We start from the raw sequence: 18,661 nt of genomic DNA, 5'->3' as shown, positions 1-18,661 counted from the left end.
TCGAAAATGATATCACAAAACGCCAGTACAGTTCGCCACAACATTCACCCCTACTACGCCAGAGCATCCGTGTCCACGTGCCCCTAATGCTGCATTCGTTTTAACCTTCAAAGATTCGTAGCTCCGAAAGATTCTTCCCGTACAGCAACAGTAATCTGTCCATTGCCGATTCCACCGTGTTTGACAGTAGCACTTCCATTCCACTTATCATTCACCGTTTATTCGCAGGGGACTCATGACCCCGCCATCGCCGCTCCCTGCTGTTTCACAGGCAGAAGAGGTGATTTTTCTGCTTGACTACAACACAACCGTCGAGATTACCAGCACCGTTAGTCACAGGCGAGCGAAACAGCATCGCGAGTACAAGCATGACTTCTACTAGTTGATTGCTATCTTATCGCAGCTTTCAAGGCTCAAGCCTGAAAAATCTGCAAATGAGTGCTGCGTCTAGGGTAGCAACCTGCGACGTTCGGTTGTTCCTTGGTGTGAAGGCTTACGCGCGGTTGCGACTTCCCTGTAGATCAAATCTCTCTTTAGTGCCACAGCCACACTGCACCAGGTGAATCGCTGATGCAACTGAGCGTACTGGTCACAGTTTTCGGGCGATACAGTTCGTCACACGAAGGAAAGCCGCGACTCCGAGAACTCCACTGATCATTGGGGTACTCTGTTTGCGTTTTCCACTCAGCTTCCTGTCACCCTTCGAATCGGTGCAATTTATACAAACAATCGTACCGAACTGCACGACACATCCACGAGGTTCTCGATCACGAGCGCTACTGTTTAGCTGAAAATTTTCAGACAAACGCACCCTCCTGAGAAGACGCACAAGCTTGAGCTGCGTGAAAAAGAAGTACTGGTGCATCTATTTGCTAGCGGAAAAAACTGATCGCGACACTGGGTCTTCTTCTCTACCCCACGCGGCATGTAGATCCGAGGAGCACCTGGACATATATGCCGACTGCGGAGCTACTGGAGCAAGACAGTTCAGCCTGATGCTTCACAGAGGCGTGGCGAATAGTCAAGCTTCAGAGAGATTGCACGCGTCCTGTCCTCCAGGTAGCTTGGGTAACCTCGGGCCTCTCTAGCAAGCTGCCTCGGCAGAGAGGCAGTCACTGAGTCACCATTTCATGGCTTTTGTCTCACGTCCCGCGTTCCCACCTAAAACACACTCCAGCAGCCGTTGTTCCTGCTTCACAATTTCCGTAATTTTGTTTGGGACCGGGGCCTTGGAAACTATCCGCGCGTTATACCCTCCTCTCGGAGGTTTGCGCCACGTCAAATCCTTAGCTTGGGGCACTCGACGTTGAGGAAGCCGGTCCACTATTTCCTTCTCCCGACCCGCGCGACACAAGAGTTGGAAACTGAGGATGCTCGTCTGATTCCTCCGTCGCTCCGTATCCCTCTTTGTTCAGCAGTCCGCGGCCACCGGATGCTGACCGGTTAAGCTCCCCGGATCCTTTCTGTTGGAAGATGCTCAAGCTGTTGAGGGAAAAGAGACCACCTGCAGCGGAACCACATGTCGACAACGCACAACTCAAAGTGTTCACCACCGCAACACGATGCCCATCGCACCGGCCGCTGTGCCCCGCAAAACGACTCGAGTCCTCACCCTGAACCACACAGAATGCGGTGGCCAGCAGATCGTGCAATCGTCACGGGACCTGTTATTAATGGGAATTGTCGCTGCTTGTGACGAGCCTCAACCATACTGCGCGCGGTGCGACGAGCGTTTCTAAATGTTGGGCGGGGGTTCAGACACTATCGAGCTCACTGGGTTTTGCCAGCTGAAGCCGTTTTTCGACTGAGAACCACTTTCACGAAGACGGCTAATTTCCCTTTTCTGTTTTTATTTCACCACGGCTGGCCCTTTGTTTTGCACTCCTCGCCCGTCCAGGGTACTGCTACACACGTGGCACGAGCGGTACTTATGCAAAGGAGCCTGGATGAGCGGGACCGCGAGGTCCAGCTGACGACCGAGGCAGAACAAGGGAATAGCAGGGATCCACGGGGCAGACGCACCAAGCACAGGAGGGAGAAACGTATCCTCACTCCTGTGCCTACACTTTTCTTGTGTTTGCAGGCTGAGTCTTCAGCGCCAAACTTACTGTCTTGCCTTCCCGCAGCAGTGCCGGATGTCTCGCCTCCACTGCTAGGCAGCCACCCAGCGACATTGGCAGAAACCTGAACGGCGCACATGCAAATCCGAGAATGTCAAAGTCGAAGATCGGATGGTCTTTGCAAAGGAAACGAGCAACGCCCATCGCATCCATCTCAAGGCTGAATCACAACCCTGCCCGTAGTGGAACTGCGTTCCACTTACCGACTGGAAGGTGTTCTTAGCCCTGTCAAACAATCCGCCCTCGCTAGTTTCCGCCTCAGCTCGGCTGGCCACGGCACTGTACGCAGACGCGGTGTACTCCTTGGCTCCCGCCACGAAAGTTTGAAAACCCGTGTTGATGCCTTCTAGCATACCGCCTTCACGAGAGCGCTGCGACTTCACCTCGCTCCCGTCCTCCCCCGTCGTCACAGGAACACCTGGGCGGCACAAACACAAGACCGAATACTGTAGATCATTACGAGAACCGCAACAGAAGCGGAGCGCAGTTAATAGCAAGAACCACCTTCTCACAACATAGAGGCTCTCACGACAATCAGCAAGGATCGACGTTGCCACTGTGTCGCTCTAGCTGAGGCTGTTGACTCTTCACCTTACTGCGTACCGTGACAACACACCGCACGCATAACGCAAGCCCCATGCTCTGGGTCGCTCATATTTGTGAAGGGAAAAAACGTCCCTTTGGCAGTGGACGCGGGCCTTCACTGTAAGGGTTTCGTGCCTTGGAAAGACGTGGAAGTTTTCTGGTTTTCAACCTCACCGTCAGCCGAAAGTTCTGGCGGCGGGGGTGCGCCCGATGGGCCAGCCGTGGCACTCGCCACGCCGGTCGCTAGGTCTCTGCCCTTTTGTGCTATCCATTCGCCGCCCTGAACAGTCGAAAAATCCCAGCCTCCCGCCACAAGCTTGAGAGGCGACTCTTACCACAGGCAACGAGACGGACACCTGAGTTCGAGGGGCGGTGCACTGGGAGGCTAAATAACGTTTTCGGACAAATCCTGCTGCGGAACCGCACACCTTGTCCCACCACGGTTAGCACTGCGGGGGGAACTTCACCGCGACGAAACACAAAGGGACGCACAGCTGTTCGCTGTTGGGCCCTGCTCCGACACTTCGCAAAAACAATAGTTGAGAACACCCGCGACAGTGAACCATATGCGCGATGTGTCGCCTGCCGCACCATGCCTCCCCGTAGATTCACTCGAGGTTCAAACGTGCAGCAAACGAATCGGTTGCGGTTTTTCCCTCTACGGGATGCTTACAGTGGTTAGTGTGTCCTTGGCCTTCTCGAACAGTCCTGGCCCAGCTGCAGCGTTTGCCTCTTCCTCTTCTGCAACACCGCTGGCGTCTGCAGTTTTATCGCCCCGCATGGTTGAAATGGCTTTGTTGGTATAGTCCTTAGCACCACTGACGAAATTGACAAAGCCGGACCCAAGACTATCCAGCATCCCAGCTCCGCCTTCGCCCATGTACCCGACCGCCCACTTGGACTGCGATCGCTCCACGTTCCTGTTCTGGTCTCCTTGCGCCTGAGAACCGTTATCGGCCATTGTTTCGAGGTCTTTCCCAACGTTCGAGCCGCTTCGGCTTTTAGCCATTTGATGCATTCTCTCCGTGAAAGATGCCGAGGTCGGCGGCGGAACTGAGTGGATCCCCGAGCCGCTTCGGCTCCCAAAGCTGGCAGTTCGGGCTGGGCCAACCAAACCGGTTTCCGGTTCCTTCCCTTCTCCATCTGCAAGGGCAGGGGGTGGTGGCGTGCCTTCTACTTGAGACTTCAGCAACTGGCGGTAGTAGGCTGCAGCCTTCGTTGTGTATTTCTCCTTGATCGACAGATCTGCAATGCCCTAAAGCGGTGAAGACGAGAGAGACAGCGACGAGCATCACACGGCCATGCAAGAAGGAGAGATCGCGGGCATTAAACGTGGAGATGAGTCACACATGGGGCAATGCGGATGAAAGATCTGTTTATAGCTTCCGCGGGCCTGTGCTCTGGAGACACAAGCTGTCGCCCATCTGCACTTGACGACAGCTCCAAGTGTATTGCCCCTCAACATGTGAAGGGTTAAGCGTTGCAGTGAACCAAACGCTGAGTAGTCGTTACCTGCTCCAGGAAGAAAGATTTGCACCGGGCGTTGCCGCCCATACTCATCATCCTTTTCTGCTTGTCATTCCATGCGTCCATTGTTGTGCTCCGGACGAAACTGATGTGAACACCCAGGCTTCTGAGTTGGAAAACAAGCACCATATACGGTCTCCACAAAAAGTAGCCGAGAGGGGCAAGACGCCAGCCGCCAACCAAACCTGTTCACTTTACCCACCAGATGGGCGAGGAAACTCCACCGCAGAACAGCGACTGTTGTGAGATGAAAACTGTGCCTTGTACATCACCTGCTGCGACTAAGCGCGCAGCCCCACAAATCTGAGGGTGTCCCTGCTGTGAGCACCCCAGCGCGCGTTTCGATACAAGGCAGACTTTATATCCACTCTGGATCATCTGTTCAGATTAAGTACGCATGGGCTCGTGGGTTTATGAAGATGCTAAGCTCGGCGTCCATGTGGAATGCTCTGCTGCATTTACGTAATTGGCTACCATCCGGCAAGTCTGGACGTCCCGAATTGATGCGGGTCCCCTTTTAATGGACGGCGTTGTTGCACGTAGTAATGTGATGCCAAGAAGGATCCCAGATTACCCTGATTATCTTTGTTATATTAATACATGGTGTTCAATTGGTTCTATTTCCACAATAGTTATCATCTTAACTATGCTCTGCTAACACAATAGAACTTGGATCCGGTAAACAAAGACATTCAAGATCTAAACCAGTAGTCCACCTCGTAGTATATACTCCCCAGAAAAAGCTTATAAATAATCCTGTCTCAGAGAGTAAAGACGAAAGGAGGATCACTCAGATGTGCCTAACCTGTGGACGCCCGAGCAGTTTAAGCAGATGAAGATGCCATACGTGACTGATGCCCACTGGGGATTTGGCGCACCTGCCCAACGCACACGCGCATCTCGTCACCGAAACTTCAGTGCCGGCCACCACTGAAAAGCACACCTGCGCTTAAAAGCTTCAGCCTCCAGCGGAGCCTCTGCATTCGCCACATGGACTGGACGCAACCGCCTTTCTCTACTGGTTACACCAATTCGAGTGCGCAAGTTACATGCTCGCTGCTGTGTTCTCTTTCGTCATATATAGACACATCACACACAGAGCGTTGGTCGACGAGAGGTCAGACCAGCAGATGCAGTCGCGCGCATGAAGAAAAAAGAAATAATCTTGTAGTGGGGAGTCGGACACTTACCGCAGTCGATACACCGAAAGTTCTGCGGGCTTTCATCCCGCAACTGCTTGAAAAAAGATGCGGTTTGGGCGTCCATTCTGTGGCCAGGGTTGTCGTCAAACACACAGCTCTAGAACGCCGTCTTCCGGCCGGGGCTTCGCCTCGTACACACGGGGAACGCCGGACGTGATCTGTCCAATACAACGGAAGAAGCTCTGATGATTCGACCGAAGCGCTACTGCCAACGACAGAGGGAACGAATCGAAGGGCTCTAACACGAAGTACAGACGGTTCCCCTGTCAGCGCCCTTTAGACAAGTGTACCAGCTGTTACGATGGTACAACTTTTTGTATGATGAATGCTGCAATTTGCCGACAGTAAGACTGCATTTGCCCAGTAGGGATCAAAACAGAGAACATACAGTGTGCGCCAAGTAAGGACTGCATCGAATAGCAGCGACACTGGCATGACCGCTCGGCAAACGAGACAGCTTAATGTGGACTCCTGCGATCCCGATGACAGACACCACCACCTCTACGCTTGACGCATTCACGTGCTTATACAAGCAGAAACATTTTTTGCCGAAGTTATGACAGAAGAGCTTTTTTAAGATGGTGACCAGCAGTACGCTTCACCGAAAGAAATTGCTTGGGCCAACGCTGGTAACCCCGTTCCCCCCGCCGCTACCTCCTGCGATGCACAAGGTGCGGCATCAAAAACCCACAGTTAGCTGTTGGCATGCAGAACAGCATTTACCCTCACAGCATAGACTACGATAACAACTTCACGGGAGCTTCGTTTGAATGTGCTGAGAGTGCTAGCCTCTCGTTTTTGTCGGTTCTCACTGCGACGTTGTTTCGAATGTAATCAAGTTCTAATGCGGTTGCAGAAAATGCGGAAGTAGTACCGCCTGTTCAGGTGGTCGGAACATAAGGCGCTGAACGGCAGCTGCTTAGTGGCACTCTGCATGCGGAAGATCCGTCAGAAAAGTTTGCAGTATCGACGAAGGTGTTGCTTCCGTAAGAGAGTACTCAGAATGCATCATTCGGCAGCTGAACTGTAGTTTCATCGAGTGGGAAACACGAGCCTGATACCTGCTCTTCATCCTGTTCGCAAGGCTGAGTTGGCAGCGCAAAGCCTAGCTCATTAAAATGAGTTTCTGATGCGACATGGGGCCACTGGAATTCTCGAAGCCTGAGCTCTTTTTTAAACCACATCATGCATTCCAGCACGAAAGCCGCGCAGTTACATCAGAAGGAACACTTGAGTTGGTTCATCAGCAACTGCAAAGTGTGGTTTTCGACAGTAATTGACTGAGTACAGAAACTTGGCGCATCCATCGGGCTAGGAAACCGAAATGAGGTTAGAGTGTATCTACATCTGATAAGACACCTAAATTCCATTCCCTCACGCCTCACTATGATGGGTTCCAACTGAAGTGTGGAAACCCTTGAGGCAGTGTTTTGTACAGATATTTCTGCTGAAGATGGCGCTCCTCTCGAAGCTCCCGGTTTTGTGTGCAGTCTTGACCTTGTCTGTCGTCCGTGCGGCGGAACTACCCCTTGGAACGGGTAACACAGTATGTCCCTGGCACTGTCGCGCGAAGACCAGAAATGATGCCTAATGATGAAGTTCGTACGACCAGAATGCTGTGTGCCGTTATGTCAGCAATGGAGTCAGCAATTATGGGGAGCGGTTCACAAAATACAAAACTCCTGAGGTACGCATCAGTTTACTTATTGCGGAACCGTTCTATACATGACTACTTTTGACAGTCCTGCGAGGCATATCGGGGGCTAGGCGAGGTAAGTAGAGCCACCATAGGTTGCCTTCCATTGTGAGTCTCAGAACTTACGGAACGGTCAGGACACCCTGCGTAGATTCGATGCTCTCGATAAAGTGAGCAGTCTTCTGCATAGTTATAAGCTCTATTTATCTCAAGTATTGCCTCCTGGCGGATTAGTCCTGCTACAAAGAGATTTCGGGCGCTGTCTGCGCAGTGCAATTCTCAGACTACGAAGCGGGAGCAACCTGCAACCGAACAAAAGATCTGTTCTTTAGACAGATCGAAACCTGCACAAAAGGGACACTGATGGCAGCGAATCATGCTGACTGTGCGTCGTATAATAGAGGGACAAGAACCATTGATGATCCAACAGCATTTTGCACGTCTTCATATCTTCGGGTTGACACAGGTACGCTAGCCGTCAGACACGAAAATATGAGGCTTCGGCCGGTCAGCACGATGCTGTCGCAGGAGAGGCGACTGGCGGAGAAGAAAAGGGTTTTGAAATGAAAACATTTGGGAGAGGAGAGCAACTAGATTGCAAGCGGATAGCGGTAAACCACGTGGCTTGTCTCACTTGCTACGGAAACCTCCTGCATGATCCTCATCAGGAAAATTACAATGCATGCATGATTGTCGCCGTCGGTCTGCTCGGTGCGTTCACCCCTTCGAGTTGCTTTAGCTAATAGGTTTGTATGTCTGTGCTCAGGCTATTCAAGCCACTACTGCTCGGGTGGAGGGTTTCCGGCCTACTGCAGCAAATACCCAACAGGTCAGTCAATTTATGCGTGGAACCCTCTGAAGATGTGAAGAGTCACTCTATTATTGGCTGTTGTACAGTCGTTAGGGATCCACTCTTCTCCACCGTTTGCAAGAATCTCGCTGTACCATACATTATCGAGTCAAATGCTGGCCATGGAACGCTCAGGTACCACACCAGCAAAGAGAAGGACTTTAGGGTGTCTCTCACCTGCCACTCGCAGGCGCGCACACATGTGTGACAGCATGTACGAGAGTTATTTATCTTTCCTCACTGCAAGAAGAGTACGTTGTTATTGCCATACGACTCTGTTATTATTCGTAGCTTACTAACATTTAACAGGACGACGCAGCAAAAAAGGTAGAGGATTTCGTACCTTTCTCCAGCGCTCCGTTCATTTCACGAGAATTGCAGTCTGAGGCGGCGAGACTTAGTTTAGGTGAGATTCGAATGAGCCTATGTCGGTGTGGTCAACTGTAACGCGTCGGATTCAGAGTCACTGGCAACAGAAAAAAACATGAAAACTGGCTTCAAGACTGGTGTTGACTCACTGGTAAGATAATGGCCGCATGGCTACGACACACCCTCGTTAGAGCGTTACCTCGTTCAGAGTCGAGACTTCGAAGAGCTCGACAGGTAGGCAGTCAACAATGGAGTGCTTCGTATTGTTAGCAGAAACGGCTCCGTCTTCTAGAGACTCGACAGTGACACTCAACGTTTTGATCAGCACTGCAGAGAAAAATGCAGGCTTCGATCCACAAATCGTGAGCCACGTGGTCTTTTGCATCTTTTCTGATTGAATTACTGTTCCTAATATACATCATTAGCATACTGCCCTTCAAGACCTTTCGGTTTCACTAGCTGCCACAGGTCCACTACTCTTTTTCTTCCTCTCATTACAGAAGTGACATTTACTTTTGTCCAGAGACATCTGTGGCTCGACTGGAGTATCCCACGCTTAAAGAGACAGCTGAAGAGGTATTTCTTCTCGGAGCCTGAGTGTGCTACGTCATTGCTTTGATTTCCAATCACCGCTTCAGAATATCGATGTTATTGCGAAAGCCACCGGACCTATTGCGCAAGCAGCTGCAGACGCGAACCAAACACTCGTAGCCGAGCGCAACTTGCGTACTCTGGTAAAGTGACAAGGCAAATCCTCGCCAAACTCTCGTAAGCGCCCCCCCCTCTCTCCAGGTGGACCAGGGAGGCCACGTTGCGTACGCACAGGTACGTAAACATATTGCCTGCGACATTCAAATCAATGCAAAACCGTGCCCCTTTCCAGTCATACGGCTTTTACCCTCTTGCACCGGCAAACATTGAGGAGATGCGCACTCGTATTCGACGTCTTCACGAGGCCATCATTCCATTCGCTCAAACATATACAGCTGATGGGTCGGCCACAGAATTGGTGAGGGCTCCTCCCAGATGATTTTGAGTTAAGTCAATTTATTCGTCCGTTTCAGCCCCCCCAGAGCGCACTGCAAGGTGAGTCAAGTAAATGAGATGCTCGCCATGATAATTGACATTCTTGACTCACCACACGTACTGATCAGAGTCTTTCGAAGCTGACGGTGAGTCCGCATGTCTTTCGTAGGCGGTCCCAGCTTTAATCAAAATCAATGCTTTCAGCTAAAGACTACGCAGATTTGGCAGCCATGTACACGGAACAGGTGAGGTCGCAGTGGTTCACATGGCGTCAAACTGTTCTTTTGTTCAACGTTTTCCCAGATTTCCCTGTTGAGAAACATCCGATGAAAATCAGATTGACAAATATCTCAATGAAATTCCTAAGTGATACTACGCCCGAAAAACAATTAGAAAAAAATCAATGCCAAGAAGGAGCCAGTGAGGCCTGACAATACAGCCGATGGAGCGTGAAATGCTGCCTGGCCGCGGACATAGAATGGATAACCAGGTGGAAAGCCACCACGATAATGTGCATAAGGAGATCCCCCCGGATACGCTAGCGGTACCTGGGATCTCATCGGAGCACCAAACCGCCCAGTTGAGGCCTGAATCACTCGAGAAGCCACACCATCACCGGAAGCGTGCGATGCTACACTAGCGACCTGATTGACTGGACCTTCGCCAACAGGCTTGCTCATAGCGTCCTGCACCGTAGCCATCTGCCGTTCAGCCACTGCGGCCGTGGCTGGGCAAGTGATACGTGCGCAGACTCCTATTCTGTTCATATTGCATGACTCAACGCCACTGCACTGCATCCGAATGACAAAGTTCTTAGTCGTTATTGGAATTGTCAGGTCATTCGGGATGGGCAGCCACCTGAACGCACATACATCACCGCGATAATTAGAGCGTGATTCCCTATTATACCTAGGGGAACGCCAAGAGAATTTCACTACTCCGTTGTCTAACTTACCCGACTCCGTACATCGCGGTTTTCTTGCCAAGGGTAACCAGAGGTAGCGTCGCTTCCGCGCTACTGCACATTGGCTGGTTTTGCCTTTGCCCAACACGTCCGATAAGGGAGGACGACTGCGGATCGACGAACTTTATCGAGAAAGACAGTTTTTTTGGCCCCGTATCTTCCATTCCCTCGGGAGGAAGCTGGTGGACTGATAACTGTACGCTGGCCATCCGATGGAAGAGGAACGGCGCCACGTTGCCTGCAACAGTGGGCAATCAGCGAACTGTGGTTATCGAGACGCAAATTCAGCTGTTAACCAAGTTACCACAGCCCGGAAGGGTAGCTGTTCGGACACGCGGATACTCGATTTTCGGCTGCACGCTACTGGCGAAGGCATTTAAACACGAATCTTGGTTTATTGAATTTAACTGACGGTTGTTGTGGAACGACGAGCAGTGCTTGTGGCTCGGTTAGACTGCAACGATCCTACGCCTACCGGTTTCTTGTAGTTCCTTGAAAGATCGAGTAACCTGCCGCAGATCTGGCATGCACTTTTTGAAATCAAGATTCCTGTTGCTGTCCCAGTTGATGTCAAGTTCCATCGCTCCGGACCGAGTCAGCGCCTGACAAGATATAGAACAGTAAATGAACTGACTGGTTCTGGATTCGCTGAAGAGAGTTGAAATTCAGCAGACTCAAGGTTACGTATGTCACCTTACATGCTTCGTAAAATACCACCCGCTTGCGAGAATTACGTCTGGCCGAGTAGATGGTTTCCACGCTTGGCATCGTGCTTCGGCTTCCAAAAGTCCATCACAGCCGCCACACTTCATGGTTTTTGCGCATCCTAAAAGATAGTACAGAATTCGAAAGACAACGCAGCCCGCATGCGTGATCTGGATTGAAGACTGGCAAGGGCAGTGTGGAAGGGTTTTCCTGATTTTGTCCCCTCCGGATCTGCTTCATCTCAGCTATATGAACAACCAGGCGGATATATTTGGCCTGACTAACTAATCAAGTCAATACCTGTAACTGGGCTTTTCGGCGCCCCTCCCGCCGCGACTCGGGCACACCCAAGTGCGGAACAAACTTCCTGGCCGTCAGCGTAGCCCACTTGCGGTGAGTCACCCCTCAGCTGCAAAGGAAACGCTTCTTGACCTATAGGTGCAGCCATTGTGGCCGCCGCGCCTGTGGAAGGTACTCCTTCATTTTCTTCTTCATAGCCGCCTTCATGTTCCGTCTCCCTCGTATTCAACGCCTCTCGCCCATCATCCGAAGCTCGCCCAGACGATTCGCCCTCTTCTCCCTCTCCCTCCTCTCCAGGATACTCTTCACCGTCGTCGTCTTCGTTGCGGCCTTTTCCGCCGATCTGGAGCTGAGAAAATTCCACACCATCTCCCAGTCGACCACCGTGGCGCTCATCGCGGAGCCGATGAATCGCCGTTGACTCGGGAGCAGGCTGAGGCGCCGCCTGGAGTACAGACAAGCTGCCTTGAGTTTGTCTGGCAGAAGCCGGAAGGATTAAGAAGAAAAAGAAGCCGACACGTAGCAACAAGACAGCCATGGGGCCAGAATGACTGAAGTTGGTGCTTGTTCAAGCGCCACAATCAGAGAGCCTGGTTCACGAGAGACAGTACGAAGTAAATCAGCTGTGTCGCTGCACGGGTAAAGAGAGACTCGCTCACAGGCTAGAGGCAGTAACGTACATGACATTCTTAACTCCAGTTGTGTTTAATATCAGGTGTATTGCCTGCAGCTCTTTTCCTGCCCGCCTCGCTGTACAAGATACCTTGCAGCGTGTGCCTTTTTGGAGACGGGCCGCATGCGGCTCGGTCAGCTAGCGGTAGACGAAAACCGAAAAGACAAATCAACAGCGAGAAAAGAGACAGAGCAACAAGGAAGCCGACATTCAGATACGGCAATACATTCTCGTCTGAAATAACGCAGTACTACAGACCTCAGGAAGAAAAAATCATCTCCGTCGCAAGGCATTACGCGTGCCCAGACAATGTAGCTATTCGCGCGCCGGGCCGCCGCACAGCTCCGTTAGTCTTTGTCTTGTGAATACACTCCACACGGCGCCCCCCTGAGCAAGCTGTTACAGACTTTGAAAGTATCTTAGGCTCGATTTATATCAAGATATTCTGTGAAATGGGATGTCTGGAGCAAATACGAGATTGGCGCCCTTCCAGAGAGAGGGCATGCCACCGCTGAGTTTCCGCCAGCCGGCGTCGTTCGCTGGTTGCATGCTGCCGACGGGGCCGGCGCTTCGTGGCGTCGACGCGAACGAATAATCCGTACATGGCAGTCTCGTACAACTATGCTGCGCCGGTGCAGGTTCATATCGTGATTTGCCAGACCATGTTTCTCTCGCGTTTCCTATGAGAGTCGTGCTTTGAAGGCGTGGGTGCTGGGCACGAGTCTTTCTCGGTGAATATGCGGAGGGGAACCTGGACCTCAGGAAACCCAGTTGACGTGTAGCCGTACAATTCTGGCCGATCCCTGCAAGTCACCGTGGACAAGCAGTATCCTTTTCAATGACGATACTCAGTTTCGCACCTCATGACGGATTTTACATTGGTGGCCATCATACTTTCTCCAGTGTGTGATGTTTGCTGCTCACGGTGCCAAGCGACACACGATGATCAACTACTGCCATCACATTCATTCGCTCCCGATGACATGGTCACAGGAAGAGCTCCCGTTTTAGGACTGTGGCCTCTAGCTGGATCTCAAATATGACGTAAAGAGTGACTATTCGGACGACCAGTTGCCAATAACCAGAGAACGATGTCCGGCACCAAGTGTTTGCTTAGCACTTCAGGGACACGTCGTTGTCCGCGGGTAGTCAACACCAGCAGAATCATACTCCCAGCCCCGTGCCTTGCAATAGGAAACGTTTCTTAGTCTTTTTCTGGTGCCCTGAGCCGTGCACAGCACTAGGATAATCAGGTGGTGCGTTGCAAGAAGTCGCCGCCTTGTATCGTCAAAACGCCACGGAGCGAATGAACTTGACGCGGACTTGAATTATATTGGATTTGACGCAGCACCCAACCGGCACGACGTTACAGCACATGTTTCTTCTTTTTGAGTCGTGTTGACGCATTTCGCGTCGGGGACAGGGTCACACGAAGCGTAAGAAAAACCCTGAGCACATCTCCCCGCAACGGAGCGCCTCTCTGTGACGGCAGATCAGGGTCGCCGCTGCTATCCTTCCGGTACGTGCGCCACAGAAAAATAACGACCTTTTAAGCTTGTAGATGCTTCACTCCTTAACCGGCCTGTTCTACGGGGCAGCTACAGCAGTTATGGTTGTGCCGATGGACCGGCTTTTGCGTTTCACTGCCCCGAACCTGCTGTCATGCTGACCACTGCAATGGCAGTTGCACACTGAAATGGGCTGCTCCTGACTACTATCATGCTATTGAAGAATGCAGAATTATCAAGGAGCCGCCAGTCCTCTTGATATATGTGCAACAGCCAGGAAATGCCATTCTCGTCTGTACCTGTCCCTGACGACATTTTCAGAGGCGGAGTTCGATTTGTTAGTCCGGTGTGCTAATGGCTAGCATATGGGACCGCTTCCTATCAGCGTGCATCTTTGCCTGAAGTAAATGGCCTCCGTGAAGAAGCTGCACTACATATACTTGCAGGCTGATGCCACACGGTTCCTGCAGTTTCTTGTCCACTGTAATAGCGCACTGTCAGGGCTACACGCACATATACAATATGTGTTTAAATGTGTATGCATACACAAAATTTTGTACGTACAGCTATAAGAGCTGCCGCTACTGTGAATGTGTTGTCCATGATTGTCGCAAATATGACAGTAACGCTGAACCACTGATTATGGAGGATCATGGCCTCACCACCCCACGACACTTTCGGAGTTCTTCCAACCACAAGGAGATTCAGATCGCAAAGCTTGCCCCAGGTCTTGCTGAACAAGGACTGATCTCAGCTGAGTGGAACGACTCATAGCTGGTCTGCCACCGTCCCCCCAGCGCTCCGGGAACAGAATGAGGCGTTACTGTGACCGTCTATGGAAAGCTACTGGGACGGCTTTCACTCATAATTATAAACTCTGCGCGGTCCCACAAGTATCCAATCCGGTGCTCTGCCTGGGGCATTGGAACTAACCCAGGGGTCGCCCCTGAATTCATTCATCAGATTCGTGTTAGGTTGGATTTTCAGTAACGACCGATATCAAATCGTTATGTGAAAGAACGTTTACGTAAATGTAGTGTGCTTGTCAGGACAAAGCATACGAGGGATTGAGCCTCTGCAGTGCCCGCAGTACGTGGCGGCATGACGATATGTGTTAAAGCTTGATCACCCGAGAGGAGAAGGACTGGCAGGCCAGTACACTTGTGCGTCTACCAACCAACGAACCGCTCGCTAGGTAGATTTCCCGTGTTGAAACCGCACACGATGCAGGTTCCGATACCAGTATAATACAACGAACTCACTACGGATACCTGTTTCCACCTGGTTTTCGCTTCGTTGTTCTTCTCTGCATAAAAGCGGAAACAGCTCACCCTGATACCGCCGCGCGCCTGATGGGTAATGTGTAGTCCGCTTCATAGGAAAAAGGCAAGGCAGTTGACCTTCCTTGCTCATCGAGGCATCATCCAAAAACGACCAATTCCCATCCCGAGAGGTCGCACGGCAGGCATCAGTGGAATCATTCCAGCATGCTGCATCGGCATCATTCCTGCATGTCTCGGAACGAGAGCAGGTTGTGGGAAGCCGGGGGCCGACACTCCAAAACCCATCATCTGCCCTGCCATCAGCCCTGGATGAAACGCGGAAGCCGTTGCGGCAGAAACCGGCGTAATGGCACGAAGTTTCGCCTCCACCTGAGGCAGCGTGGCCGGACACAGGATGCGGACGCAGCCAGTGATCATATCTGCCGCGCAATCGTCCCGTCCACAATGAAGCTTGATTGAAAATTCATTGGTCAGCAGCGTAGGAGTGCTAAATGCAGGAAAGGAAAACCAGCTGCAGTCGACAAGCACATGAACACAAACACAAATGACGTACTGCGGTGTGGTTTCAAAGGTTATCCGGGCAACCAACCCCAGTTCTAGCACACATTAGCTGCAATCTTGAGCACTTCCTCAGTACTGTTTTTGCTCACCTCGAAGCGAACACGCGGCTGAGACCGTCTGGCCGCAGCTTCAGTGGCCCTATTTGGGCAGAATTTGCGAGGCACACAGGCTGCAACGCGGCACTCAGGGAATGGAGCGCGCTCCGCTCTTCCTGGCCAGGGAACTCCACTGTAAACGCAACTGACGCGGATCCACTCGTATCAGCGCCTTTTTTACTATGGGCATGTCGAGGCGTAGATCGTTGAGCCGTCAGTTGGACAGCCGCCGTACGGAAGACTGGTACGTGGCCTGCTGAGCCAGAAAAACCCAGCAACTTCGAGATATGCACACATTCAAAGCAAGGGAAACTGACAACGAGTATGCTGGTCTTCCGACGCTACGAGCCACACTCTGCGTCTATTTCTGTGCCCTCCGAACCTGCGTGCTCCGCCAACCGTTCAGTCATTCACGAGGGAGTGCGCGGAAGCCATGCACTAACTGTATGTGCGGTTTCTCTAAGGAGACCTCATCGTGTGGCGAACAGGACCAAAAATCACTACGTCCCACGTAAATGCTAATCAGAAAGTTGAAAGACGCTCTGCTGTTGGGCCTTTTGCCGTGTCTCATCATTTGAAGATTTACTAATGGAATCGCTCGACTGTTGAAAACAAACCTGCCTTTTCCATCTCCCTGTCTTCTTACGTGTATTTTTCGCGATGGCGGCGGCCTGCCGCAGGTCTGGTGCACACGCGTTGACGCCCATAATATACGGCCGGTCCCAGGCTACGCGAACATGGATTTCGTCGCCAGCCTTGGCGGTCCCCTGGTCCAGACAGATAACACACCGTTATTCTCGTAATACACTTCGTCACATGTGCGGCTTCGTACACGTTCTTGGTGGCCGCGCCGCTGTGCCGTGGAACGCACACCGTTCCATACCAGAAAAACGTACCGCGAACCGAAGGCTCTGCCCATGCAGTGTATAGCTTCTCTCAGAGCTCTCATCGCGGGCAGCCACTGCACACAAGAGCGTGGAAATTCGGAGCGGCGGCAGGTTGGGTGCTGCCCTCCCGCCCAGTGAGACCCCGACGCGGCCATGTTTCCTCAGGCCAGCTCACCCGTGGAATTTTGAAAATTCCATTAGCGAGAACGATTTCATTTGCACGCGACATTCTCCAGTTGCGGCAGCTTTTATGGTCCGCTTCGACGCCGGTGCCGGAACACTGCGTGCACTCGACAGTAGTGCAGCACCCTGAGGATACGAGAAGCAAGAGTCCATCGATTCCACACACACACGCAGTCAGCTTCTAAAGATGAATACTGCGATGTGAAGACGCACGACATTTCCGTCCCCTGATTGTTGAGTGCCTAGAGAGGGAAGCGCATTCGAACTGTGGAGTCCCCAGAGCCACAAAGTGTACGGAATTCAGGCTACTTTGCGGGCCGACCTTCCTCGTATGGACTCCTGTCGACATTCGTCTATGCAAACGAGACAAAGTCGTACTCAAACACCGCTACGCGGAATATGATTGTTCTGTGGGACTGCATCCCTCAGTGCAGGACACACTCAGACCACGCCAGGGGCGGAGGTCCGTTGTGTCCAACTTCCTCTGCTGGGGAGGGGACAAAACGCACGGGGGATCATCCGGCGAACCCCCTACGAAGGCCAAAATGAAACCGCAGTTCAGTCGGAACAGAATTTAAAGGTTCTAGAAACGAGGTACTGCTTACCTTCCAACGTATCATTCACGTCACTATTCAGAACTTCTTTGCAGCCGATAGACGAGCAAACGTCGCTGCAGTTCTTATACCCTAGGCGTGGCGCGTCGGGATCAGGCGGCGTCCGCTCCCCTTGGGATTGCTTAGGTGTCTCCTTCAATTCGTCTCCGTTTGCCTGACTTGCAGTTTTCGCCTGTTTCGCTGGCAGCGGCCCATCCATCTCCGAAGACGACCCATCCTCTTCCTCGTGATTCCGGCGTCTGCTTCTTGTCTTCCCCTTCTCCCTTTTAGTGCGAGAAGAGCCTTCATTCTCTCGCGAGGAGACCGCCACTGAGTCTTGCTCGTGTTCCCTTTCTGATGCGCCTCCACCTCTTCTTTTCGACGAACCTGGCGAACCTTCGTCGAACGCCTCTTCTTTCGCCGAGCCATCTTCTTTCCAACCCTGGCTCTCCTGAGCACTGCCCTCCTCCCCCTCATCGTCGGCTGCGGCGCTTCCTTCTTCGTCAACCTCTTTTGATTTTCCCTTCTTCGTGCTGCCGCTTGCCGATTGCCTCTTGCTTGACTGTTCTTCCTCTGCTACTCCTGACCCCTCATCTTGGCCATCGTCCAAGGCGTCTGAACCTGACGCGTGCGCACCTGACGCGCTTTTGTACGCGGACGCGTTCTGTTTTTTGGACGATCTCCTGGATACCTTGTCAGATTCCCTCTTCTTCGAGCTGCTTCTTCCCTCCTTCGCGAGCGCTTCCTCTTCCTCCTCCTCCTGCACTTCACTTTGATCGCCTGGGTGGCTGCCCTCTTCCTGTGATTGATACTCTTCGAGACTCCCCCGTTCGTCCTCCTCTTCCTCTGTTTCTTTACGGCTGCTCTTTTTTTTAGCCTCACGGCCTTTTCCAACTTCTACGAAACCAACGCGGCCTTGAGAGCGGCCGCTTTGAACAGCACTTTCAGGGCCTCCAGGGGCGAGAAAGGAGGGGGAAACGTGCCTGCTTGCTTCAGCAGCCAGGGTCACCTGGTGCGACATCCGCACAGCCCCCGCCTCCGAGAGTAAAGTGAGGAGGAAGGCACAAAACAGGACCAGCGGGAAGCTTGCCATTGGAACTCCACACATGAGGCGCAAGAACTCTGCTGAAGATGTCAGTCATTGGACCAGCGCATAGGGTCCGAAATCCCACTTTGCCTCGAGTGGTACTGTGAGCCAGGCCATGCCGCGACGGCACGGTAAACTGTAAAATTGGGCCACAGGGTGCGCCTTTGTGCAGAGGGAACGGTCAAAAACAAAATCGATTGGCCCCTTAAGCTGCTGAAGAACACAGCTCGACCAAAATCAGCTAGCCTCGTTCCCGTGGTTAAATTGACGGATCCGTAAACGATGGGACGGATGAGCAAAGCGGGATTGTGCGAGCTCCCCCTCGCCGCCTCGCAGCTTGAGACCTAACTTTCCTCGCACAGAAGATTCCACAAAAGCGGATCTAATTCCCTCGAAACAAATCCACACTGCCCCGTTCCGTGGGACACCTAACTGGTTCTTGAACGG

At 52.2% G+C, this 18,661-nt stretch overlaps 3 protein-coding genes across 3 annotated transcripts; all 3 read right to left on the bottom strand.

The window, feature by feature from the left end:
* Positions 1-1,286: 1,286 nt before the first annotated feature.
* On the bottom strand, positions 1,287-4,298 carry NCLIV_047400 (hypothetical protein; the record flags this gene model as incomplete). Its single annotated transcript, XM_003884290.1, has 6 exons — positions 1,287-1,504; positions 2,109-2,184; positions 2,324-2,538; positions 2,880-2,985; positions 3,379-3,960; positions 4,218-4,298. The coding sequence occupies 6 exons, from the start codon at positions 4,296-4,298 to the stop codon at positions 1,287-1,289; spliced, it is 1,278 nt and encodes a 425-aa protein (XP_003884339.1).
* A 5,466-nt stretch (positions 4,299-9,764) lies between these two features.
* Positions 9,765-11,882, bottom strand: NCLIV_047390 (conserved hypothetical protein; the record flags this gene model as incomplete). Its single annotated transcript, XM_003884289.1, has 5 exons — positions 9,765-10,233; positions 10,331-10,577; positions 10,815-10,941; positions 11,038-11,165; positions 11,345-11,882. 5 exons carry the CDS (start codon positions 11,880-11,882, stop codon positions 9,765-9,767), a joined length of 1,509 nt encoding a protein of 502 aa, XP_003884338.1.
* A 3,052-nt stretch (positions 11,883-14,934) lies between these two features.
* Positions 14,935-18,220, bottom strand: NCLIV_047380 (conserved hypothetical protein; the record flags this gene model as incomplete). The annotated part of the gene is made up of 5 exons (XM_003884288.1): positions 14,935-15,319; positions 15,459-15,597; positions 16,111-16,231; positions 16,527-16,660; positions 17,140-18,220. 5 exons carry the CDS (start codon positions 18,218-18,220, stop codon positions 14,935-14,937), a joined length of 1,860 nt encoding a protein of 619 aa, XP_003884337.1.
* Between the last annotated feature and the right edge of the window lie 441 nt (positions 18,221-18,661).

The sequence above is a fragment of the Neospora caninum genome, chromosome X (genome assembly GCF_000208865.1).
Source record: "Neospora caninum Liverpool complete genome, chromosome X".
Classification (NCBI taxonomy): Eukaryota; Apicomplexa; class Conoidasida; order Eucoccidiorida; family Sarcocystidae; genus Neospora; species Neospora caninum.
This window is presented reverse-complemented; position numbering and strand designations above follow the sequence as displayed.